This window comes from Corvus kubaryi, unplaced genomic scaffold, assembly GCF_017639235.1.
Source record: "Corvus kubaryi isolate FWS band 111438036 unplaced genomic scaffold, C.kubaryi_AGA036_p1.0 37292, whole genome shotgun sequence".
NCBI lineage: Eukaryota > Metazoa > Chordata > Aves > Passeriformes > Corvidae > Corvus > Corvus kubaryi.
In genome coordinates this window covers 53419-80733 of record NW_024581091.1, presented here as the reverse complement: position 1 = coordinate 80733, position 27315 = coordinate 53419, and the positions used below count along the sequence as shown (strand labels likewise).

Here is a 27315-nt window from a genome sequence, read left to right as displayed (position 1 = left end):
TGTTCCTGTTTAATGTGGATAGGATTTAGATGCTGACTTTGTTAGGTTATTTTTTCAACAATCCTAGCTTTTATTTCATTAATTTTCTTTTCCTTTTTGACTGAGATGGCAAAACATCAAAGCTTAGTGAAGACTTGCTCATCAGACACCAGCAGAGGTACCAGATCAAGGATCAGTTTGGAAGTCAAAAGTGGTCAACAGCTATTTTGGCCTATTTGTGCTTTTGGGTTTCTATTTGATACCAGTTTTCCCAGAGGAGAGACCAGGGTTCAGGACAGCTGTGTCAGCATGGAAAAACCCTGACTGAGTAAACATATCCTGTGTAAATTTGGCTAAGTCCTGTGATTTCTCAGTATTAATAAAACCTCAGTAGGGCTGGATAAGGTTATGGTAAAGTGAGGCAGAAAAATCACTCAAGTTTTGAAATACTGGGCTCCATGGAGATGCCCAAGGTAGTAGTCTATGGAAATGGGAAGCTATTAGAAAATAAGGAATCTTTTCTGGATACTCACAAAATACAGTTTGTTTTAATGTATTTGTTACTGTGAGAAAAATGTTATTGGGGAAGTTTGTCCCACAGAGCCTTGGTTTAAACAGCCATGTCCAAAGTATCTGACTTATGCAGACAGTCAGCTAAGAGATGTAATAGTATTCTTCCAGCTCCTAATCTTCTCCTTATTCCAGGGTGAGGTAGGAATGTGCATCTGATATTTGTAATGGATCTGGCCCTTGTGCTTACAGAATGGACTCAATGCTCTGCACCTGGCAGCCAAAGAGGGCCACGTGGGACTGGTACAGGAATTGTTGGAAAGAGGCTCAGCTGTGGATTCTGCCACTAAGGTAATTCATGCACGTCTGTAAGTTTATTCAATACATGTGAGAAATACAGAAAAAACCCCAAAAAGTACAAAATAAGAGAATAATGTAATTACTGCACTGATATTCAAACTGTTATTTCTGTTACGGCTGGGGAGTCTCTGCTGAAGCTCACTGGAAGTAAGTGAAGAGGAAAATATGATTTGTACTGTAGTAGAGGGGAAGCATTAGAAGTTTTGAGCAATGCCAGATTTTCCTTATTTCCAGTGACAGGTTCTCTGTATTTTAAGGAGAATTAGTATAGCTCCAAGGAGTAGATTTTTTCAAATTTGTGAAAATCTGTAACTGACTTTATCATATCTGGAGTCTTTTCACCCATGGGCACAAAGGAAAGAACACCCATGGGATAAGTTGTTTTTCCTTCAGCCTTTCCTCAGGCAGGCACATGCACATGAATGCTATAAAAAACTGCTGATTGGAGTGATTCCTGAAAAAGGTTAATGGTAACTTGAATTTTCCACTTCCCTCTAACAGAAAGGGAACACAGCCCTGCACATTGCATCCTTAGCAGGACAAGCTGAAGTTGTCAAAGTTCTGGTGAAGGAAGGAGCCAATATTAATGCACAATCTCAGGTATGGTGCTCTTGTCCGTTCTCAGTTCTGAAAGTTATTTAGTGAGCTTTTGTAAGATAGATCTGCGATATTAGGCACTGCTTCTAAACATCCAAGCCTGAAAAATCAAGCAAATGGAGGCATTCTTTGGTAAGTAGAATAAAAGTAAAAACTGAATTGAAGTCATTATGTGCTCATTGTGTGATACGGGAACTCATATTGTTGGTGACTGAAAAAATTCTGAAACAATTTATTGAAGCACACTAGGAATTCCTAAAATATTTCCAAGTGTATAAATATTATATGTGAGTGGTATCTGGTGAGCAGTAATGAAGATAATTTCTCAAGGGCTTAATTTGTACAATTGCTTTTTATGGTTATTTTTTGGTAAAAGTTTGCAGATAACTTACTCCAGGCTTCCAAACACTTTCTTTATGTGATCAGAAAGAATTTCCATCAAAAGTTTGCAATGTACATTTGAACTGGGGAAAATCACCTTGTCCTGGCAGGGAAACCAAGTGTAAAAATGGCACTCTTATTTCCACTGACATGAAACACGTCTCGTCTTCCAAAACACGCCAGAGGATGGGGTGATGTCCCCTACCTATGATTTCCTTTGATTAGGGTTAAGAGCCATTTCTCAAATAAATAATTTGGTTAATGTTTGTAAACGCTGCCTTAATTATAGCAACTGTCTTTAGCTATAAGGGGCTGGACAGATGATATAGATGATAAAGAAACCACATCTTTCTGAGGTACCTGGCTGGTGACATCCTCAAAAAAACTTAAATTTTCCTAGCACTGGCTCCACACCTTGCTTGCCCAGACCTGGGGAACTGGGACCTGGAGGGTTTCCTGTTGTTTGACATTACAAATTCACCATGGACCAGGGTAAAGTAAGTAGAGAGCAGGAGATGAACAAGCAGCTTTACAAAATGAATGTTTGTCTGTACCTTTGGCACATTTTAAGACAAGAGAAAGCAATTGAAAAAAACTTTAAGCTGCCTGACTCCAAGATTTTAACAATGTGTTCTCTATTACGCTTTTTGCACCAAAATGACTGAAGAGCTCTCTAAGGACAGCTGATGGTCAGTTGCTCCCCATGCTCTATTCCCATTAAAGATAAGAAACATAATTCCTTCGTTCAAAAATATAGCAAACTCCTTTCATAATGAACAAACTGGATGTTTTCTTCATATGTTTATGTAGTGGTTTGGTCCAAAATACTCATTACTGTTTATCTGCTGTGAGATAAGAGTTAGGAGAAATGCAAAACAGGCACCAAACTTGAAAGAATATAAAGAAGTTTATTAACAGACCTAAAAGAAGAAAAAAAAAAAAAAAAAATACCACCTTCAGAACTCTCCTCCTCCCCCCACCTTCCTCCCTTCTCCCACTGACGATGTGAAAAGACAACCCTTGAGATGTTCAGTCTGTTTACCACTTCCATAATAACCTTGTTCAGTCCATTTAGAAAGAGAAGTCTCTTCTTGCTCATGCTATGAAAACATTATCACAACGAGACAGCCGCCCACTTCCAAATATTGTTCAGTCCATTTAGGAAGAGGAGTCTCTCTGCCTGCGTGTGAGTCCTTTCCCCCGACTTGCAGCTTTTCCCGCAACTGCTTTCGAGGGTCCACTCTTGAAGTTTTCTGGGGTACAATTTTAAGGTTGAGCCGTTCAGAAACAAAAACAGAGGCCCTTCTCCTTCCCTGGGAGCAAAGGGTCTTCATCATCTTCATCGTTAGGACTATCTCTGGGAGCATCTCTAGGAACTGAGGTTTTCTCCTTTCCCATTTGGAGCAAAAGTCCTCATCTGGTTCATCTCTACGGACTGAGGTTTTCTCCTTTCCCGTTTGGAGCAAAAGTCCTCATCTGGTTCATCTCTCCCTGTCCAAACTTCTCATGAAATTACAGCTGCGTCAGCATCTGCCTATCTCAGCGCAGGTGCTTTTGCTCACGAGTTGAACACTCCGCCCCCCATATCTTCATGAAATTACAACAGGACACTCTGATATATCATAGCTTCACAACAGAATTTCAGCTTTAAGCATCTCCTCTCTCTCTTCCCTCAGGTCTTCAGCTCTTCATAGCAATAAAAGGGTTACTCTCACCTCGGCCTTGCAGCTTTGCAGCTGGAATGTTGAATTTTTCTTATCGCAGTGGAGAGGGGGGGAGAGCCGAGCCGCTCCGGCTGCCCACGGCAAGGCAGTGGGGGGGGGGTTCCACGGCTGGAACAGGTCCATGGCTTCAGGATGGCCGTGGCCCGGCCCGGCCTGGCCCAGGCAGGGCCTGGCCGGGCCCGCTGGCCCCCACACGGGGCCCGCAGCCACCTGTGCCAGCGCCGGAAACGAGAGAGAGCTTGGAGGGGGAGTTTGCCTATTCTTAAATGTGGATCACAGAGGTGATCACAACTTTAAGTGGCTTAGAGAATTGTCCATATTCAAACTGGCCAGCTGATAGGTTCTGTCAGTTTACAGAGGAAACTGTAAGCACCCCTTAGCAAGGACGTCCCTTCCGGGACTACGCTTGCTAACCTATGACAGTTTATCAGCCTTTTCATGTAGAAGATAAAAAAGTCTTTAATGTTTTGAGCATGGTAAGAGAAATAATTGTAAAAAACAATACTTTCATGAAGCATTATTCCTCAAAAAGTCTTTGTGAAGGTTTTTCCTTAGGCTGAAAAAATAAATGAGGTTTTCTAAATTAAAAAAAACCAAACCAGCAATTAGAATTGGAAAATGTTTATGTAGTATTCTAGTTTTAAACACATTTATTGTTCTCACTGGATGCTTTGTGTAGTGTACACAGAGCTGTTAACAGGCATTTGCTACTTGACTTAATTGAGTTAATCTGATGGAGGACATTTTCCCCATTACTGCTCACTGGTTGCCTCCAGGCAGGATGGATTGGAACTGCTGGGATACAGATGTCCTGCATTTGTGCCTTGTTGTCTTAATTAAATAAGTCTTGTTGACTTGACTGGGAGCTTGAGTCCTTAATGTGGTGTCATCCAGCTTTGGGGCCTTTGAGTTGTGTCTTTCTGGCCTGCTGTGCTTTTCCAGAAGAGGTGGATGAGATGGATAATAGCTGCTTCAGGCAGGAGATGGTCAAAGGCTCTTGCTGCCACTGCCAGAGGAAACATTCTAGTGGAAGGTGTCCCTTAATTATAAAGTAACTTTTTTGTGCTCCATGAGTGGAATGAAGCCGATGAATGCTGCTTTTCTGCTTAAGGTTGCATTGACATATCAAGAATCACATATCACAGAAAATGAATGTTAGAGAGAAAAAAACCCCAGAAACTCCAAAATTAATAAAGAATAGACACATGATTTATGATAACAGATGAAGAAAGGTTCAAGCATACATAACTACAGCTGGTCAAAAAAGAAAAATAGGAAGTTAGAAAAAGGGAAGAAGAATGACTGAACAGAATCTGCTTGAGTTCTCAAATAATAAGGTTTATTTATCTAGAAACATGTCACTGATGGAAAAAAAGGAGAAAAAAATCATATCAGGAAAGAGCTTAATTGAGAAAGTGAGAAATGAACAAAAATACAAATTAAAGGTAAAATGGAATACAAAAGTGAGAAATTATAACTGAAATGCTCAACTTCTCGTTCTTACATTTTCCCTCAATTCCACTTTTAAAAATAGGTGCCATATTGTCACCTTTAAATTTTTTAGGAGCAGTTGTTGCTATTGAGGGCATATTACCTCTTCTCCTTGGTATCTCTGTTATTTCACACTTTATATTTTTTAGGCCCCTGTGAAATGGTATTTGCTGGTAGTGATTTAATGCCAGGAGAGTTACTCCGGTTGGTTCATCACTTCCTCTTTAAAGAATTCAGTACCTGTCAAGGCCATTCTCATTTTCAGTGATGACAATTTCCCTTAGTGACAAAATTTCTTCTCTGATTGTGAACTGGTAGATAAAGGAGTAGTTGCAACTCCAGCTTGTTCAGTTTATCGTTTTTCCTTTCATTTTCTCCATTAAATTGCATAAAAACACTGTCCTTTATCAAAACTTATAAGCAATGACATCTGAAACACCACACTCATTTCCTAGTTCCTTGCAACAGCAAAATAACAGAATTATCTCAGAAAATGCTATTAAACCCACTGTAACCACTGGGATTACAGACCCCATCTGTGCTATCTGAGGCCGTTAAGCATTCTGTGCTCTGATTTTATAGATTTTGGGTTTATATTAGATCACTTTGCCCTTCAGTTTCATGTTAGCCTTCAGAGCTGTTATTCTGTTCATCTTCCTCTTTTAAAAACTCTGTTCCTTTTGAGCTAACATGTCATCAGTGCTATTTTTAGAGAAGTAATTTCTATTTTGATGCAAAGCCTAATTGCACAGTGATTACTAATTGAATGACTCCACTTCCAGTTGCATGCGTGCCATTTGAGAGCTCACGTCTTCCTGGAGTGTGTTTCAGGCAAAGGGTGGGACGAGGGCACACCCAGAATGGCCGAAGTTTTACAGGTTGCTGCTATCTCTTGGCATATTTCCACCAAGAACTGGACAAGTGTGGAGTGTTTTGGTTCAGTTAGAAGCACCTTTTACTACAAATACTAAATAGTAAATATATTTATATAATGAGTATCTATAAGCCCTTCACTTGATTGACTCCACTCATAGTTCAATGAGCAAATCTAGACAGGTATCATCAGGTGAAAACCTGATTTCTGCAATTTCTCTCCTTGATTTGGCCATGATTTTGGTCCCGTGTCGATCTGACCAGGCTGCACTTGTTGATAATGAATGGATGGTATGAACAAGAAGGCACAGTGGGTAATGGATCCACTGGGGTATTGCAGGCTGTTCCTTTGACCTTTGTGTTTCCTTGCAGAACAGAACAAGGTCCATGCCATGGATCGATGCCATCTTCTGTACTATGTATTCACTGGGGTGGGTGATCCTCTAGGTACTTGTGAATTTCAGTGGGAAATTCAGGCCAAGTCTTCAGGGAGCATTGGATTGTTCCATCAGGCAGACCCATGGAAGTGGAGTTGGCCACTCGCTTCTGTCACATCCACCCACACCCATGCCCCCATGACACACTTTCACTGAGCCTGGTGTTACACTTCTTGCATAGCTGGATCATCTCTTTACCCCAAACTTCTTCTTAGTTGTTGCTTGTGCATTAGAAAAGTACCTACATTTTGTGCTCTTCCTCCCGATGAGATCTACATTTTTGAGATATCAGGAATTCTTACGTGAGTTCTTGAGGTTTTTTTCCAGGTGGAAGAAATATCACCAGATTTAGTGAGTCCAACCCTTTCTTCTGATAAATTACTCTTTGTCCCTGTCACTTTCTCTTTAAGTCATCCTGGACCATCTGACTCAGGTAGTAGAGGTATCAGAGATGTCCGATAACTGGAAATCAGCCTTCCAAATGTGCTGATAGCCTGACTGCAGTAACCCTAATAACTGAGCGTCCCTGTAGACTGTCCCTGCAGCAGTGATGCTGAACCGTCCTGACCATGCCTTCCTTGCATCCTGACATTGCTCCATTCCCAACAAGGTCAAGAAAAGCCTCCTGTGGACAGTTGCACCTCCTAGGATGAGGCACTTTGACAAATGCCAAGTGTTTGAGGTATAAAGCTGAAAAGTAGAAGGCAAAATGAGTAAATACAATCTGCTCCTGTTTGGGAACTGTAAGGAAACTGTCATACCCTGGAGTCACCTAAGAAAGAAGTGATTCCCTTCAATTTTAAAATTCCTGCCACTGAATTTACAACGGGATGCGTTCCCCATTAGCACAGGTTGTGTTTTGACCCTTGCTTTGTTTAGGGGCCCTCACGAAAGGACGAGCTGCCTTTTAATCATCAGATTATTTAAAGTGACCCAGATACAGAGAACAAGGATTAGATAAATCAGTCCTCCCCCAAGCTGATTTTGTTATTTAAAAGCCCTCCGGTTTCCTTTCCTCGACATCCTGCTCTAAGCGCATTGCGCACATATTAGCCAAGAAATATTTTTGCTTAAATTTGCCCCTGTTATGGTCACCACTTCCTAGGTCAACACACAGGACATGCTGTTGTGACTGCTCGAGCATTCTTATCCAGACTTCTCATCAGATGGAAGCAATCCCTAGAGCGGCACATTTCCAAAAGGAACGATAAGAGCTCCTTGAACGTTCACATTCCGTGTAACCACAAAAGCAAAGGGAGGATTTAGGTGATTCTCAGAGAAGTGATCAGCTTGTCTCTCTCAGGATGCCCTAGGATTTGCTTTACCAGGGATTGCTCCCGCCATGGGTTGTAAGGATAATCTAACCTTTGGAATGGAATATGTTTTGCAGAGTATTTGCTACTCCATTATGACAAAAGGTTTTAATTCCACCAAGTGGGTTTTTCTGCTTCTATATCAATATATTTAGAGCGTCAGATTTTTAGCTGCTGTGTATCAAGAGGAGTAATTTAGCTACAGTTTGTCATTGCTAATGTAATAAAGGGTCAGGCCCATTATTTGTTCACTGGAGGGGAAAAAATGGAAGAAGTGCCTTTTAGAAGATTATATGGGTTTTGAGGGACATAAACAAAAGTTGTACATTAAGAAGAATGAAAAAACCCAAACATTTCAAACAACAAAGACTGAAAACCAACTGAAAATATTTACAGTATGTGTCTGAGTCCATTTTACTGTAAAAGTGCTATAAAAGAATGAGTGGTCCAGATGGAAAGATTCTGATTGAAACACGAAATGTTTTTTTCAGTCAGTAATAATTATTCTTAAAGTGTATAAGCTTTAGGGGGCTGCAGGAACTCAGCATGCCAGTGGGAAGGGTAAGGGCTTACCAGACCAACACACCATATTTCTCCCCTGCTGGGATGACACAGTGGTGACTGTGAGAACCAGGCAGTGCAAATGCTAGCCATGTATATTTATGAGCGTACGGATGACTAAGCCACAACCAAATAAATAGAAACATCTTTTTTTTTGCTTTAACACAATATTGTCTTCCTTCCAGCCCTCAGCCACACACAATAAATGGATACTTTCAGGACTGCTTTTCTCTTACCATGTTTTGGAAGACAAACCCCAAATGCAGTTTTGGATGAGTGCCCAGATTCACACCTGAAACTCTTCCCAGACTAAGCCTTTGGACCCTCACCTATGCCCAGTATCAAGGTGGTGTCTTCTTGTGCATGACTAATCTGTTCTCTTCCCATTATTCTCCATCAGCTCCATTTCTATTACAAGCTCCCTTGGTGTAAAAATGCCATTTCCAGGGCATGGAACATCTTGATTCTGCCTGGCTGTGTTTCAGGCTGTTATTACTTTGCTGTCCTTGAGGAAAAAATTGTGGTATTTGAAGCTGCTGAAATAGAATGTTTGTGCTCTTTAAATTCAGCATCTCAGCTCGGAAGTGACTTCAACTCACACTTCCCAAGAGGGGCCTTGCAGTAGGGAGGCAGCAGGTGTCATACACGTAGTGCTGCTCTTGGAGTCCTGGGTGATATCTCATGAATGAACTTGCCAAGTTTGTCACAGCCCAGACAGCATCATTTATCCATAGGCTTTGTCGTTATTGCCATGGTGTAAGTATAGAGTGGCAAACACTGTTTATATTATTAGGGAATTAGTGGGACAGCTGAAGGGGTGGTGCTATTTTCAGTGTAGGCTTCTGTGTCACTAAATTTAAAAAAAATATTTATTACAAGTTAGTTTATAATCTGTTGTCTCATCTGTAAATACTATTTTCTTTTCTTTTTTTTTTTTTTTTTTTTTTGTTTAACCGTTTGGACCAGTTTAGGGACCAGCCTCCCTAAATCCAGTAATTCTTATCTTGTTTCTGGGTACTTTACTCATCTTCTGTGGGACTCTGTGGGCCTCAGCATCTGCCATGTGTGATGGATGCGAGAATTGTCACCTCAATGATTGGCTGACACTTGCTGGGGGATTTTATGACAGGTTCGAGTACCGCAGTTTGCTTTCCCCTTAGGGTGTGCCACTTTACATCCAGCATTTCTGTGTGCACAAATACTTACATCTAATCTCTATGTCATCCTCTCTAGCACTTTCTAGCTTTATTATAAAAGGAAATGATAGCCCAGGCAAGTGACTATATAACGTACTGCTCACTTGGAAGTATGGAAGAAAGATTCTGCCCAGAAAACATGTGGTGCTTTGGTCAGAAATCCACAGTATTTCATTCTGTTGTGGATGTATCTAAAAGTGTTTTTATTGAATCTCTCTCTCTTACAGTGTGGGTATAGGAGCTCTTGATTTGAATGTTCCCCATCTTTCTTCAGAGTAGCCTACTTCCTGTGGACTATATGGCAAAGTGAGATTCCTTAGGCATCTTAAAATTAAATTATATGAACTTCCCTTTATCTTATCCCTTTATCTTATACCCTTATCTTCACAAATTTCACAGTTGCTGTTAGATTGAATGTAAATGTAGATGTCACAGTTCAATTATTTATGAGATTTTTTTAATGAAAAAGAGTATGGATTATCTGTGTCATGGAAAAATATAATCTAATGAAAATGACATACGAAGGCAAATAATTGTTACAATTACTGCTACGTTAAAATCCTGGATTTTGATGTAAGCTGAGAGCAACCAAAAAGAGACTTTTAAAAATCAACATAGGTACCTTGATCTATCCTTAATTCACCCTTTTATACAGAGAATCTCTCGTGCTCGGATACAATCCTCTTATGAAGAGTTTATTTATAGACTGGCTGAAAATAATGCTCTGAGCATAATGCACTGAGCAAAGTTCCCAGAATTGTGGTATTGATGGTTCTATCAAGACGTGTACTTTGAATTTAGCTTGCAGATGGCATTTATTTGTCACTCCCATATTTCATTGATTACAATTAGTTTATTGCTTGGATTGTTAGAGGATTTTTCACTGAGTCGCTGAGGATGGAGTCACAAGGGCTGAGGATGGAAGACACCGCTGGGGCTCATCTTGTCCACCCTCTGCTCAAGCAAGGTCACCCACAGCCAGCTGCCCAGGAACATGTCCTGGTTTTTGAGTATTTCCAAGGATGGAGACTCCACAGCCTCTCTGGGTGACCTGTGCCAGTGCTTGGTCCCCCTCCCAGTAAAAAAGTGCTTTCTTAAGCTCAGTTTGTGCCCACCACCTCTGTTCTTTTCCTTCCCTGCATAACATTGTCCTGTTTGAGAGAGAATAACCTTTGCTGGAGTTATTTTCTCTCCTGTAGAGATTCCTGGCAACTGGGATAAGGGAAACAGTGTCTGCAGGTAGAACTGTTAAGGTGATGTGTAGGTGCCACTGATTTAGACTGGTATTGGTGGAAAGTGGGGAAAACAGGAAGATGAATTCTGTTGCTGAATAAAGATTTAGATCAGAAACTTACTGTTCTTGTTGAAGTTGAGCAATATTCTGAAGAACAGAAAAAAACCCTGGAACAGGTCTTGAACTTGAAGGCCCCCAAATGACCATGATCTTAACTGCATAAAACATTTTAGTATTAGTATTTTATTAGTATTAATATTTATATTAGTATTTTAGCATATGACCATGGCGCACATAGGTCTTCTGATGTGTGTGAGCTGTTTGATGAATAATCTAAGTTTGTCTCAGTTATGTCTCATCCTTAATGTCAATATCTGTTTTTCTTAAGTAAAACTAAGTAGATCTGAGCATTTTGATGTAAGCCATTGCATGAGGTGCCAGTTTTCTTGCCTTTCCCGGTCATCTCTGTCATCTAGTACAGTCTTAAACAGTTTCTAGAGGTTTATAAAATAAAATAGTTATGTTCATCTGGGTTTATGTTAACTAGTTAGTCAAAGGATATGTTGCTAATTCTCATGAAGCCCCTTCAAATAGGCACAGTGTAGAGATTATATATCTCTATTTTCTGTCTTTTCCTTATCAATATGTAAAAAAAGATATATATTTATATATATATGGATATAAGGTGTATGGATACTATAGGTATGTGGACACTAAAGTCCACAGCCAGCAGTTCAGTACTGCATGTGAAGAGGAACCTTAGTTCCTTGAAGGGCTGCCATGAAATAAAACTCCACCAAGCTATAGAACTGCATCAATACTCTAATAATCCCTCTGCTTCTTCAGTCTGTGTTCTTCATTAGGGCTCGGGCACAATTTAATTATACAAATTCTGCATCATATATAGACTTGCCAATTTGTATTAATAGCTTGAAGAATCATTTGAGAGCTACTCATTTTCTCCAATTAGCCAGTAAATCAGTGAATGTAGCAGAAAGAACAGAGTATGAAATATACTCTGTTCAGTGAGAATTTCTCACTCTGACGTTATATTACAGCAGTAAACATCTTGCAGTACACATTTGTGGGGCTAATGAAATTGGAGTATTCTGTCCTCACCACGAATACTCAGATGAAACAATTGTTGGGAAATGAATGTTATATATTATTACACAATTAATTTCGATTTTTCAGGTGATGCACCAAACCTAAACATACAGACATAACATGATTGCACAGCTGGGCTTTACAGGAAAGAAGAATGTAGTACATTTCTCCTTTTCCAGGTCACAGTTGATATTCTTCCTTTAATTCTGGATAGTATGGGATCCTAAACTGAAGGGAAATTTATTGAAATAAAAAGTGCCCAGCACTTGCCCAATAAAATTGCTGAGTTCTATTCCACATGTTAGGGAGAGAGGTCAGTCTCCCTTGCAGTATGGCCATGGAGAATAATTTCCCAGTATGTCATGGATACAGCAGGAGACGCTTTGGGACAGTGAAACAAAAGTCAAGGGAAAATGTTTTCTTTAGTTTGGGGAGCTATGGGATTTTGAGCTTTGAAATATCTCTAGAAGCAGAACAGAGAGCTGAAGCATTGGTGTATAGCTCTTGGCAACTAAAAGATGAGAAACTGGAAAGGGGATTTTAGATTGACAAAAGGAAATGAAGGGAAGGATCTGCTTTTGTGTGGGCATTTCCATTCAGCTGCAGGACTGGCTGAGAGAGAGAAATGCTGTGGAGGAGACAGACAGATCACAGAAACCATGTGGGGTGGGAGGAGGATGGAACACCTGGGGTCCAGTGGCCAGGGGAAAAGGAAGAGCTGCAGCAGGGCTAGCACGTTATCCCACTGTGCACAGCTTTGCCAAGGAGAGCAGGCATATTGGGAATCCTAAAATAGGAGTTTCCTGGCTGAGGGCCAGGACTGTTGCAGTTGGGGACACTGCAATTAGAAACTCTGAAACCAGAGCTTTGCTGAAAGCAGACTTCTCCCTGCCAGCAGACAAAGTCAGGCTTGACCTTGCCAGGGGGAGAAATTCACGGGAATTTTTTCCAGCATGTCTGGTAAAGGCAGTTTTGCATATAAATCTTAGCATATTGTAATTCCCTAAATGAGCCAGATTTCAACAAAATATATACAGTAGTTTTTAGACTATAAATAAAGCCTGAGGGAAAACAAAGAGACGATGACTTTACGTGCAAGAATTTTCTTTCTCCTAATTGCTGTACTTTCAGGTGTGATTATAGCACACGTGTGATAGAATGGGCACTCTTCTGGATCTCTGTGTAGAAAAATACTTCGTATTTCTTGGTATTAAAAGGTCATTAAGTCATGTGTGCGTTGTTTATAGTCTCCTAATCTAGGATTTATTGTCCTAGTTCTGTTCCAGAACCAGGGACTTGAATTGATTAAAAAAATTAGATTCTTCAAAGCTTTTAAGCAAACTGATTTTCTGTGGCTTGAAAATTGTCATATTTGCCCAATTTAGCGGGTGTGATCCGTGTAATATTCCGAGCTAGAAGGATTTTACAAACAGCGCGTGTTACGTTTGAGAGATTAACTTCACCGTTCAAATGCAGATGAGGCGAGTGGAAAATTTCTATTAGTTATCCCTCATAGTCTGCCACGTTGGTCCTTTCCGGAGTGGGAAAGAGAGCCGGTGCAGTGAGCCAGCTCGGTTACCTGCAGGTTCCTCTGTGCTATTCCCTACAGCTGCAATGGAAAAGAACCCAATCTGTTCCTAATTCCTTCTGCCAGCTCCTGCCTCTGTTTAGTAATCCCAATTATGCGGTGAACAGCGTTCCTTCATTTTATGTTATGATGGGATCTCTAATCTCCCCCTCCCTGTTAAGAGCTGTCTCAGGAGCAGCTGGGAGACCAGAGGTCCCTGACTTCACAGCTCCTGCCCCGGGGGGGAAAATGGGAGAGGCTGGCTCTGTGTGCTTCCAGTTTGCTGCCTGGTTTTAGCAGTGATTTGGGAGGAGGGAAGCTGCCCATCAGCCTGACCTTATTGTTTAAGAGGCTTTTCTTGATGTCTAACCTGAATTTTCCCTCCAGCAGCCTTGTAAACTCTGTGCTTTTTTGTTCTAGTCATCATGATCATGCAGAACAGACCTTCACCCTCCCCTTTAAAGACTGTTTTCCTTCACTTTGCCCTTTCCAGCCAGAACACCACCATTTTTTAGGTTTTTCTTGAACAAAGATAGCTTCCCTAAGGAGATAGATTTTTATGCCAGTGCAAGGGTTGTCTTTATTACAGCAGAATGAGCTGCTTGACCAGTGACCAGTCTCTGTAAGACTGCTGTGACCTTCAGGGCCTTTTCTGCAGAATTCTTCTCTAACTTGTCATTCCCCGTGTGTATAGTTTATTTTTCCTGCAGTAGTGAAGAAACTTGTATCTGTCCCTACTAAATTACCTTTGCAGCTCTTTTGTCCATGGTTTCAAATGATAATCCTGTGGTGTGATGGACTTGCAGACTATGTTGGTCATGCTGTCTGTGATTGTAATAGTCACATAAGAGTCAATCATTTGAGTAATTTCTGAGAATATTGGGTAATAACTGACTCCTGTGCAAAGCCACTCGAAATACATCCCCCAGTTTTGGCATTAAATGGCTGTTAATTGTTCTCTGGGTGCTATTTTTTAACTCTATGTCCCAGGATCATCAATGGGAATACCAGAACATTATGCAAAGCAGCATTAAAAGACTTGCTACAAAATATATGACAGTTACCATATGACATCCACAACATAAATTAGGTTTATTGCTTGAACAGTCCTCTACATTTATAAACACAGAGAGGGGTTGTAAAGATATCAGTTCTACAATCTCTGTATTATCTAGTGACTGAAAAATGAGATTTCATTTCATTGGGAAATTACTGGAATATTTCCACAGCGGGTTTCCTAGAAAGAATAATATTGGCTTCTCTGAAACAAGGTTTTTAGTTATCATGGTATTTGTATTAATTCCGGTTGCTTGTGTGAATGCACAACGCTGTCATTCCGTGTGACAGCACACAAGATAATAAAAAAATCAAATAAATTGCATGTTTGAAGTCTGGTTTATGGTTTCTTTTCTAGTTAAAAGTGACCTTTTAAGCTAGAAGTATAGGTGATTATGTCTTCTTTTGGTACATGGTAATCTACAGAATCTTGAAGAATTTTCTAAAGTCTTTGTAGAAATCTTAAAAACTCTTTAGAAGTAAATTATGGATCAGACAGACAGCTCGCTTCCATGCCTTTCTTTCCTCAGGATTTTTTTGGTAATTAATTACAAATGTTTGCATTAAATTACTTTAATGTCAAGAAGGAACTTGCATTTCTAACGTAGGTTGATTGACTTGGAATAATTTTTTTACTTACTGCTTTATCCAGAGCAAATTCTTTTAATAAATGTAGGTCATTTTAATGTATGTTTTTAATTAAATGATAGCTGGACCTGCTGTATGGTCAGAAATGCAGTTGTTCCTTCGGAAAGCTGGGTTCCTTTATGTTGGATGATTTGCAATGTTTTATGTATTACAAAATTTTATGTAGGATGTTAAACCTTTGCTATCTCTATTCATCTTGTCAGAAGGTATGGACTTCATGGTCTCCAGGGGATGACGTCTTTGGCTAAGTAAATGTAATAAATGGAGGAAACTCTTGCTTTCCTGTCAGCTTTCATAAAACTTTATTGCCAGCTTTACATCCCTGAGCACTATCAGCAAGGAACAGCTGTATTAATAATTAGTGTGTCCATTGCTTCCTTAAAATATGTCAGAAGAAAATGAGTGTGAAAGCATGGAGTGTTGTGTGGGTTTAAGTGGCACTGAACATGACTGTGTTACATGAAAAATACAAGGCTGTTCTTCTTACATTCAGTTACAAAACGCAAATGCTGTTTATTTATTTGTGGTTCATTATTGGTACATACCCTTTCCACGTGACACGATTTTCTCCTGTGTTCTTCCTAGAATGGCTTTACTCCTTTGTACATGGCAGCTCAAGAGAACCACATTGAGGTGGTGAAATATCTCCTGGAGAATGGAGCCAACCAAAGCACAGCTACCGAGGTGAAGGGGTTTTCTCATATTTTTCTTTGCCTGTGTGTTCAGATCACTTGAAGTCAGGACTGTGTGGGCTGTGTCCAGAGGGCTTGTCAGTGTCACTTGGTATCAACAGGTAGTTGTTAACAAGCTTGGTTGTAGAATCACAGAGTGGTCTCGGTTGGAAAAGACCTCTAAGATTGAGTCCATCCATTAACCCAGCATGTGGGCCTTGGGATTTTAGTTGAGTTCAGAAGTGATGAGGCTCTCTGTGGTGCTGGGTTCACAGAACCATTTGGGAAGTCACCTACTCCAACCTCCTGCTGCTGTTCCCCTGAGTTACACTGATTCAGGAGCTCTCCTGTGACTTGGTGTAATTTGTGAGTATTCATTACTGGCTGTGACCAGCGTAAACTGGAAACCAAACGGCTGACAAGGATTGCATCAATGAGCTTGGCAGGCAATGGGCTGTTTTCTCCATGGACACTTCATTTCTACTGCTGGACTGCGTGGGTGTAAATAGGCAGAAGGATGGTATTAATTGGGGATCTGGATTGTAAACCTGTAGTAATGTCTGTGCAAGCAGGGCAAGCACCTAATTTGGAGAGATGAGACTCTATCTCAAGAGAAACTGAATCTCACAAGCTTCCTTCTGCATATGAGAGGGTTTAGGGGCAATGGAGAAAACTCGTTGGTCCTTAGGACTGGGCTCATTCTGTTTCCTACTCCTGCTCTCTTTCTGCCAAATGTTCTTTATTCCAAGCCAAGGGGGTGAGTGTACAGGCTCTGTGCTGCAAAGTGTGTCATCTTCCTGTTTGTTCTTCGGATGTGAATGTGCCATGAGAAGTAGCTATAGCAAAGTTCCTCTCTGGTCAGAGCTTTTGTTCATGTTTATTGTTTTCTCTAGCCTGTCCAGAAACATTCCCCTTCTGGACCGCCTTCACGAGTGGATGAATTTGAAATCCTGGTGCTTTTATGCTTCCTTTCCTTCCCTTTAAACCTGTCGGTGTTAACAGCTGTCTTACTGTCCCTTCTTTCAGCGGATACTGTGCCATTTGATGACAGCTCCTAAAATAATCCCCTCATAGATGTGGTGATCACGTTACATGTCAGCTTTCTGAAATATGAAATCCCATGCGATTGCCAGGCAACGTGGCAGAAACACACTCCTTGTGAAGGAGCCAGGTGGAACTGGGACTCTCCAGGAGCCCAGCCCTGCTGCAGCCCACAGTTACCTGCTGGCAGCCAGCTCCCAGTAACTTCTGCTGGCTGGGAATTCATTCATTTTACAGGAATTGTGAGGCTGAGATAGTTATAATTTGTGCTTATGCAGACATCCACAGAACTCACACTACAGTCTGATTTTATAAAAAAGGCAGAGGGGAGGAAAAAAAAATATTTCTACTCTTGAACCTGACTCCAAATCTGTCTTCTGCCATCAGAAAGATCAGTTTTTACTCAGTAGCTTGTAATGTAAAGGCTCTTTACCTCTTTATTGCTTAACTAGGTCAGTTTTAGGTTCAGATCTTGCTGAGGCGATGGTTTCCATGATTTTGTGAGTGTTCCTGAAGGAAGACCTGAGCTGCCATCACTTTCGTACGTGCCCAGAATTCATCTGATGAATAGGACGAAGAAACAGTACATTCAATAAGGTGGGATGGCAGCCTGAACTGGGGATGCCACTGAAATACAGGGAGAAGGATCTTCTGTTTAGCATCAAAGATTGGCCCTCCTCATGGGAGGTGAGGAAATGAAAAGCTTTCTCCAAGTTCGGTCAGCCATGCTTTCCAGAGGCAATAGGAGAGGGAATGCAGAAAGAGTTGCGTCCTTTTAGAGAAGGGTGCAAGATGAAATGGCATAAATCAAATGGATGAACTTGTCTTTGAAGCCCTGAAACTTGCACTGCCTTTGGATGCATTTCGTTTCCTCTCACACTTACATATGTGTAGATAAAAAAGGAGGGTATGGATGAGCTCGGTTTCACAGTGTCTCTAATCCAGGATTTGTTCTCATGTTCCCAGAGGCAAAAGGCAAATGCATTAAGCCATTTCAACACCTTATGTAGCCCCAATCTCAGAATTATCTTTACAGTTCAGCTGTTTTGTCAGCTGTTCCCCCTTTTTTAATTCACTGTACAGAATTTAATCTCTATTACAGGCAGAACCCACAGCAGTATCGCTGTTACAATGCACCTACCCACAGCTCAACACAAAAGGGAAAGCAAGTTATTAGATTACTGAGGGGAAAAATTGCCTTGGCAATTCTTCAGATGTTTCTTTCAGCATATGTTAGCTCTCATTCCTTCCTAGCTTGGCCTGTATTCTTCTCTCATCTTTCTATATTCCTATCCCATAGCAATGCTGTCCCATCTCTCATGTGGTTACAGCATACCTGTGCTTGGGGAGGATGTGTGACCAAAGCAAGGTTCAGTTTGAAATCAGGGTGAGATACCTGGTAGCCCACAGTACTTCAGCCAGGAGAGCAAGCTGCTATCATGTTATCAATAATTTTAAAGCATTGGCTATCCTAGGCACATATGAAGGAGCAAGACAATTTTAAACTAATACAGAAACAAAGCTAAAACCATGAATGACAAGCAAAAAGATTTTTCTGATGTTCTTTTTCAAAAAATAAGAGTTAATCTGATGTTTTCCTCCTTCAAATCACGTTCCTAAACATGATCTGGATTTCTTGACTCATGGTTCATGTGTAACTTGGAATGGGAACAGCAGCAAACACATTTGATACATTTTCTTTTTGCAGAGATGTGTGATGTGCAGAAACGTGTTCTCTCTATGACACTGTTCAGTGCTCAGTAAATTTACCAAAAAATTGCTAAAAATAGGCTTTGTGGCCCATTTTAAGATGAGAAGTAATTGAGAGATGCTGTAGAATGATCCTGTGCTTGCTCTTGACTTAAGAAAGACTACTTTGAAGTCTAAAAGATCTTTCAAAGCATTTGAAATGTTTGAAAGCCTTTTGAAGCTGTTTGAAAGAGTTAAAACGTTGTGCCTCCAATGTCATGTCCCTGGAGATGGAGCGCAGAGGTGGAAAACAGCTGGGAACGCGCTTCCCGAGTTTGTGTGTGCAAAGGGCGCAGTGCCGCTTCCCAAGGCTGCCGGCTGTGCTGAGCAGCCCTTGTTTCCTGTCCCCCAGGACGGTTTCACCCCTCTGGCTGTGGCACTGCAGCAGGGACACAACCAGGCGGTGGCCATCCTGCTGGAGAACGACACCAAGGGCAAGGTGCGGCTGCCGGCGCTGCACATCGCCGCCAGGAAGGACGACACCAAGTCGGCGGCGCTGCTGCTGCAGAACGACCACAACGCCGACGTGCAGTCCAAGGTAACGGGGTGGGCTCAGGGCCCAGGGACAGCACCTTGCATCCCTGCCTCCTAATGGGGAAATGGAACTGCTCCGCTGGGGAAGGACAACTTGTTCCACCAGTATCACCAGTAGTACCTTTAAGTTGGCAGTGTTAAGGTACACAGTAATGACAAACTGCTCATTTTTCCACTTTTTAGTTACGCCTCCCATTTCTTTGGTAACCAGCTTTTCCTTGCTATTTGCAAACCAGAAGCCACTGGAACGGAAGCAGGATCACTGCTTCCCTGTTAACTAGGATACTGGTTTATTGCCCATGGGAGCATAGGTTGTGTTTAAAGTTAATGCATGCTTGAATGGCTTTTCCCATAATTAACAGCATAACTCATTTCAAAATAAGCAACATAGTTCTTCGTTTTGCGGCCAGTCTTTAATATTGTTCCTCTTTTTCCCAAACCATGCTGCATCAGATGATGGTGAATAGGACGACTGAGGTACCGAGATCAACAATTTTTAATTACTCTTTCTGTTACTTATGATTATTTTCTCTGCTCTTTGCCAATATTTCTTTCTTATTTAGCAGTAAAAGTGAAGATATTACTTTTTCTAAATACATAGAAATTTGTGATTCAAAAAACTTACTTTTATTCATTCTTTCTCTTAGAATTTCTTTTTATTTGTGTCAGTATTGAAGGACATTTTTGAGAATTCACATCAGTTCAAAGAAGTCTGAAGCGAGTAATGGAGCTAAGAGAGGATAAAGATTCTTTTTTAGCTCAATTTCATTAATTATGAAAATGCACTCACTTGACATAACTAAATCAGGGTGTCTGGCTCAGCCAGAATAACAGTAAAGTTAATTTTCGGTCTTTTACAGTAGTAAATATAATCAAATTATCCTAGGTAAAAAACTTGTTCAGGGTATCTGCTTATTTTTACCGTTGTTCTTATTACAATCTTTTCCATGAAGTTTTGCAAAGCCTTCAGGGACAGTGTATACTCAGAATTTACCTGCAGTAAATAACACATTTCTTCTTTGGATTTTACTTCCATTAGAAATCATGGGTCTGATTGGCTAGAACCAGGATTTCTCCCCAAAAGATTATTGCCACTTTTAGGAGAAGGAATGGTTCCCAAGAATGCAGTTGTTGTTTCAATACCTCCTTTTGAATAATGGAGTTTCTCTGTTGGAGGAGGGAATGAATTATGGATGCACATGCCCATGGGAAGGTGCTTCCCTGTGTGCGTGCACACATGAGCAGGCTGCCAGGAGGCAGTAGTGATATGAACTGAAGGGTGACAGCTTCTCTGGGCACCTGCTCCATGGGCATGTTCTTCCCTGTGGGAAACAGGAAGGGGCTTGCTACAGTGCCCGCTGAAGGAGGGCAGCACGTGCCCACGTTGCTTTGTTCCAGGAGTGGCTTACAACGGTGGTTTGGACACTGAGAGGAAGGAAACCTAGCTGAGAGCACACTATAGTCGAGAAGCCAGAAGTATTCCTCCCTTTCTGTAACTATCAGCAAGATCCAATCGAATCAGTCTAAAGCTCTCCAGGGAAACCTCAAAAGCAAGGCTCTTTCTACTTGAATTACTTATGAGAATGAAAGCTTGCTCTCTGTCCTAGTTTCTGAAAATTTAATCTTTTTTTATGTTGTTGTCAAGCGATTCTGTATCTAATAGCTGGAGCAGGTTTCACCTTCTAGTATTCAAAACACAGTACATAAAATGTGGCTTTTTTGATTTATAGGTTGCGAAGTTCCTTCAGATCCTTTGCGATCCAAATTGTATCTAAATATAAATAATTATGATTCTTTTACTATGCTGCTGAGTAGTTTGTCATGTAAACCAAACTCTTTAATTACATTTTGAGTAATTACTGTTTTTAAAAATCAAAAACAAACCAAAAAAAACCCCAGAAGGAAAGATGTTGTCCCTATTTCTATTTCTAAGAGCAGTACCATAAGAGTCCAACAACTTTTGTGGCCATTTACCCCAGTAAACAGATGCAGCCTGAAAGACCCATGTTGCTTCCGAATGGTAATAAGCAACTTGCTTTGTTTTCTTTAAGAATGGCTAATATATTAATATTTTCTGTCATGAAAACTACTCTTATTGGTCACCAGTGCAGGAGACTGAGTTGGGGATTGAAAGAAGGAAGCACTTTTGATAATCTCCCACCTGAAAACTGGCCTCTCTGCCTGAAAGGCTGTGTTCTAATATAGGTGGACACGGACTGGATAAAATTGACATGATGCATTTGTTGGCCAGCACTTTTAAAACCAAGTTCTAGTTAAATTGGTGATCTTGTAGAAGAAGATTTCCGTAACAAGGGCTGTTTCCCTTTGCAGAGTGGCTTTACCCCTTTGCACATCGCTGCGCACTATGGCAATGTCAATGTGGCCACGCTGCTGCTGAACCGTGGAGCTGCGGTCGACTTCACAGCCAGGGTATGGACTCACCCCTTCATCCTCTTGCTTGTAGTGGCCTACGGAAATGGGAGGGTTACTTTGGGTAACTCTTAGTCAAGAGCTGAGTGAAGTAGGGAGCAAAATAATGCTGAAGTTCTGCTGGGGTCAAAGAGGTCTTTTTTGCAGTAATTCTGAAAGGTTGCCTCTGTGCAATGCAGGGAGGCCTTGGGAGTTGTGTAACAGCCAGTATTCCCAGCTGGAGGAAGCAGGATCCTTCGGCTGATGCTCTCATAATGTGTCAACTCCCTTTGGCTTTCCTGTTTGTTAGATGTACTCTGGAAATAGATGTAGGATTGATTGTTTTTTTCAGTATTCAGTATTTGCTGTACCACTTTAATTTGATGTTGTCACGTACATTTCAAAACCAGAAAGTAGAGTATATAGCTATTATATAAATGCAACAGTAAAAGAGCTAATTAATCCTGACTAGTCTTTTGTAGTAAACAACTGCCGAGTTACATAGTACAGTCTCTTTGCTGTTGCACGTTATGTAGTTTGAAGTGAAAACCTCTGGTAGTCTCAACCCAGGTCGCAAGTTTGCCGTTTAATTTTGCCAGACACACTTTAAATTACTTCAGGGTTTTGCCTTCCAGACTGACTCCCTCCTGTTTCCAATCTGGAATAGCTGCTAATATTACCTCTCGCCTCACCCAAAGTGTTTTCAAGGACTTTCAGCTTGCACAGCCTACACAGCCTACTACTCCTTTATGCTCTTGGCACTTCACAGGAAGGTTCCTTTGTGTAGGAGTGACGCATTTGTGTCCTCTGTGTACGTTGCAGTGATTGAAATGCATCGGTGTTTTGTGACTCTCGGCTCATTGGGACTCTGATACATGTTTGTGTATTTGTCTGGCCCTGGGGCTGCGATGTTTGCTGCTTGGGCAGATGCGCTGCTTCCTTTATTCAAGGACCCCACAACAATGGAGAAGGAATCTTGCTTAGGAAGGAATTACTAACTCTAGCTTATACGGTGTGTGCCTAGCTCTGATGCTCTAGTACATTCTCGTTTATTCTCTACGATGTGATGGTCTCATTTCTTGTGATCCAAACCCAAATTCACCCCCATCACACACCTTCAGATCCATCCAGCTCATTGTTTGTTCTTTCCATGGTGTAGAATGGAATCACCCCACTGCATGTGGCTTCCAAAAGGGGAAACACAAACATGGTGAAGCTCTTGTTGGATCGCGGAGGGCAGATCGATGCCAAAACCAGGGTGAGTCTTTCTATTCCCTGATTATATTGTCCCTTCTGGGGAATGGACTGGGATTTTTTTCCTTGCTTGCTTTTGGGGATTCTTTTTGTGTGTTTGTTTTATGTAGACTGTTTTCTGTGTTATCAGACTAAAGAACAGCTGCTTACATCATGCAAGAAAAAGCTGATAAAACTGATGGTTTTTAGGGAATAAGCCTGTTAGTTGGTCCAACTTTGCATGACACAAGGTGATGCACAACAAAAGGAAATGGAAGGTCTGGATTCAGCTAAGCCTTTCAGTCGCCTGACTCCTAAATGCCTGTGGAAACTCTAGTGAGCTCTAGTGGGTTCAGTCCATTTTTATTGGAGAGCTGATATAGGGACAAGTAACCTCCTCAGTGCCAGCAGCCACATGTCCCTTCCCCAGACAAAGCATGGGGTATTAATTAGGTGACTTTCACTGGCTTCCTCCTCCCAGTTGTCCTCTTGAAATGTCACTCTGCCCTTTATTTATGGGTGATTTTGCAGTCGTTCAGGGCCAAAAAAAACCCCCCATCATGTTGTATGGGTAGGGCTAATTATTTCAAATGGGATTTTGGAATCACCTGAGAAAACATTGTCATTTATTCAGACTGAGCTGCAGAGGGCTGGTTCTTGGGAGCTGCTGGTTTTTAGGCAGCTGGTCTGCAAAATTGCATGTCCAAGTGATCAAGAGTGTTTTAGAACACAAAGCTGGACATGAGAGATTTTGTTTAACAAGATAGGAAGGTAGAAGATATTGCAGTCACCTACCCTTGGGGGTTGATTCAACCTCTGCATTTACTTGGATATTAATTACATCAACCATTTGTTGCTTCATAAGCTCTGAAGACGGTCATGATTCTTGTGAGCTCCATACGCAATTGTGGTTTTGGTTTCTGATTATGAAATGATATCTCACGATTTTTTTTTAAAAACTATTGCTGATGGAAAAAGCTGCCTCGAGCAGGTGTGCAACAAATCACCCCTGCAGAAATTTTCCACAATAAACACCTAAAATCTCATGGAAAAGAGTAATGAAATGCTAATAATACACTTCAGTCAGGATATTCCACATGCTCCTAAGCACGTCATACAGAAATAGTTCATTTAGCCTGTGGAATGGCAGTATTGAATTCACCTATTTCCTGTTCAATATTTAGATATTGTTCTAGACAGGTTGACACAGATGATTGTGAGGGATGTTTTGGATTTTAAGAGGTAAAGGTGTTTTCCTTTCCTTGCTCACCTGCAAAGGTCGAGTGCAGTTGTGAATGAATCTGAGAACACAGGATTTGCCCGGCATACATGGGAGGGGCCAATTTTCTCATTGTCTTGGCTCCCTGCCCTGTGTCAGCTGCTACGTGAGCTCAAAATGTCAGCACAAAGATATCCCTGAAAATCCATACAGGTATCCTAAGGACCACATATCCCAGCTTGCACAGGCTCCGCAGCTTCCTGTCTCTTTCACCTTCCGCCTCCTCCCTGGTGGCGATCGGTGGCGTGCGCCTCATGGTGGGGAAGATTCCAGAGCTTTGGTTTTTCTGTCCGTGTCTTTGTGTCAGCTGTTCAAGTCATCGTGCTGTGTCTCTCCTCTCCCTGTGCTCTGTCTACGCACCTTGTGTGCCTGGACCTGGCTGTGAGTCCGTAGGGTCTGGAGGAGGCAGGGATGATTTGCATGTGCTCTGTCTGTGGCAGGATGGGCCTGCCTGCCCCGCCGCAGTACTAACACACCTTGCCTTCCCTGCTGCCTTCCCATTGCCTCCCAGGAACACCTGCCTTCTTCCAGTAGGTCACAGTCACTGCAAAACAGTGGAATTAAAATACTAGGATGTTTCACTGCCAAGTTCTTATGCTCCACACCACATCAAAATAAGCTCTTTAGTTAAAACAGTCCTCGCTGCTTTCATTCTGTTTATTTTTAGCTTGCTTTGTTACGTGACATCTGATGCTGCATAAATTAGGATTCAGTACTTCAGTTTTGCAAAGTTAATCTGTGGAAGCTTTCTATGTCTGAAAATTTTCCACTGGAATGATTCTTTAGGAGCCCCTGTGTTGTCTAAAAATATAAATTAAAATGTATATTCCTCAAAGGGAGCAAATGATGCATGTGTCCTGCTGTTCCATAGTTAATGCACCATGTCAGAGGAAAACCCTGCTTTCTGCAGGAATTAGTATTTTTATTTTCTATACATTTCAGAATGCATTTGCTGAAATTTTATGGCATTTCTTACAAGGCCTTAAAAGTGTAGAAGTGCTGGTAAATTTCTTGACACACTTACATGTTATTTTAAAATAATTATTTTAAAATAATATTTTACTTATTTTTTTGGCAAGTTCTACCATTTTTTCTCAACCAAGTCCTAATTAAGTTTTTATAATGCGCAATTTAATTTCTCTTTTATATTGTATCCAAAGCAGAAATGGAAACTCCGTTGTCAGCTACCATAATAGGATACTTGTATTAGTACTATCTGTTAGAGATAGTATTATAATATTACATAATAAAAGAATACTGTCTTTAACAATAGATAATTATTATATGATAATAAAATATTAAAATATTATTTTAACATATATTATTATATAATACCTGGTGTATGTTTTGCAACTTCCATTTACATACAAGCCTTCCCTTGACTCTTGTTCACTAAATAATTAATGAGTAAAGTTTCCCATACTAAAATATTTCATATTCAAAATTTTAGTCAAACGTGTATTTTCTATGCGTTTACATAAGTAAGAATTTCAATGGCATAATTTTCTTTAAAATTTTAATATTTGGCCAAAATTCTTACCCATGCAACTTCTGACGGTTAGTTAGAGTTAGGAGATCAGAAAAATTGTGCAGAAATTTTTTCTCTGAAAGATGGTGGAAAGTTTAATTTATGATTAATTTTCTGTCAGGTGATCAATGGTAGTGTGGCAATTGCCACTTCTCACTTCGGGAGGGAAGGAAAGCATTTACAGCCTTCCTGGAACACACTAAGGATTGTTACAGGGAGAATTATTGTCAGCATTTAAAAGCAATTTTAGCATGGCCAAAATGCATATATTTCTATTTTAAAAAGTCCTCATGTAATGAAATCATTATAATAATGTACTTTCAGAATATGGAAGTGTTGCTGACTATTTCAGGGTTATAGGAATATTCTTTCTGAATGCAGTTTTTGTATTATCTCTATTTTTGTCAGCTCTATAAATTGCAGGAGGAAAAAAAAGAGCAAAAATATGAGGCTTTTTCAGTTCTGCATGTTTTTTTGCTTTTAAAATGCAGTGTTATTCACAGGCTTTTATCACCTTGCTGGAATTTCCATTTTTGTGGGAGTAAGCAAAAACCCTTCAAAGGGGGAGGAACACTCTCACCTGTCTCCGCCACTGAAGTTGTCACACATTTACTGTTTTTTCTATTCAATCTTGCCAACATCGAAATTAGATTTTTCTTGGTTTGGGACTTTTCTTGCAGGCTTTCATCCTGAATATTTGCAGCTGAATAAAATTTATGCAATGAAAGAGAGCATCTAGTCTTGGAAGGGAAAGCTTTTTGTGTGGGAAAGTAAGCACATTGTGTGCCCAGAGCGTGGCAGCTGGAGCGGGGATGGGCGTGGGGATGGTGGAGGAGGTCTGGTGCACCATTTGCGTTGGAGAAGGGCCATGGAAAGAGGGAGGCTCAGCTGGAGCAGAAAGAAGTGGCAGGTCAGTCATGGAGATGAATGGTAGCCATGGGAAAACGAGGGAAACTGGGCGGTGCCACTCAGATTTGGTTGGTTTGGGTTGTTTGGTTTGGGTTTTTTTGTGGGGAATGTGCTTCAGATACCCCCTAACACTCATTCTGGAAATCTATTGAGATTTATTAGTAATAATATCTCCTTTTGCAGATCTGCATCCTGACAAAATAGGCTTGGCTCTGCTATTTTCATATGGGAGTGGTAACCATTGTAGCAGGATCCTCGCCCTGCCTTGGCACTGTGCTCTGTACAGTGTTTGTTCCTGCAGTAATGCTGCTGTGACATTTTCTCCTCATCTTCCTACATGCACAGAGCACTAATAATTCATCAGCTTTTGCTGTTCATAAAGCCATGTCAGATTATAAATATCACAATGCAGATATTTCCTATAAAAAATTCAGTGGCTTCATACCATGTTTACAAGGGAGTGGGAAGGGGTTTTGTATGGATTGTCTAAGCAAGTTGTATAGATAATGACTGTTATTTGGAGTTATTTATGTTACTATTTTAATACTCAAGCAAGCACATGGTATATTTTTTCCTGTATTTTTCAAATTTGTGCTGTGAATGGCAGACCTGGAGGAATATTTACAGCATGTTTAATTATGCCAAGAGCTTAGAGCAAGAGGGAGACTCGCCTGGTTCATTTTTAAAGAGATGAGGTTTAGTCATAATGAAAAATGCACAAATTAAAAGCCCCTTATTTGCTGAGAAAATTTAGACAATTTTGCATGTTTGACATTTGGAATACTAAAATTTTACTTCACCCTTACGAAAATGAGAACATGCATGCAGCTGCAGTTTAGAATAATTCTTTGGTAACTTGGCCTTTGATGTTCATGTCTATCATCAGTTTTTGTTCTAATGAGCACTGAATGGGAGCAACTGCCCTGTG

The 27315-nt window shown here is 40.8% G+C and overlaps 1 protein-coding gene across 46 annotated transcripts in view; it reads left to right on the top strand.

The window, feature by feature from the left end:
* ANK2 (ankyrin 2) overlaps positions 1 to 27315 on the top strand; it is a 247997-nt gene that overhangs the window by 167298 nt on the left and 53384 nt on the right. For 41 of the 46 annotated variants that reach the window (XM_042026788.1, XM_042026802.1, XM_042026801.1 and 38 more), the window contains 7 exons: positions 742 to 840; positions 1351 to 1449; positions 15620 to 15718; positions 18848 to 19033; positions 19483 to 19506; positions 21361 to 21459; positions 22598 to 22696. In XM_042026788.1, the coding sequence (XP_041882722.1) occupies positions 742 to 840; positions 1351 to 1449; positions 15620 to 15718; positions 18848 to 19033; positions 19483 to 19506; positions 21361 to 21459; positions 22598 to 22696 (705 nt within the window). The remainder of the gene's footprint in view (positions 1 to 741; positions 841 to 1350; positions 1450 to 15619; positions 15719 to 18847; positions 19034 to 19482; positions 19507 to 21360; positions 21460 to 22597; positions 22697 to 27315) is intronic. The other 5 variants (XM_042026826.1, XM_042026824.1, XM_042026821.1 and 2 more) reach the window with 1 other exon arrangement.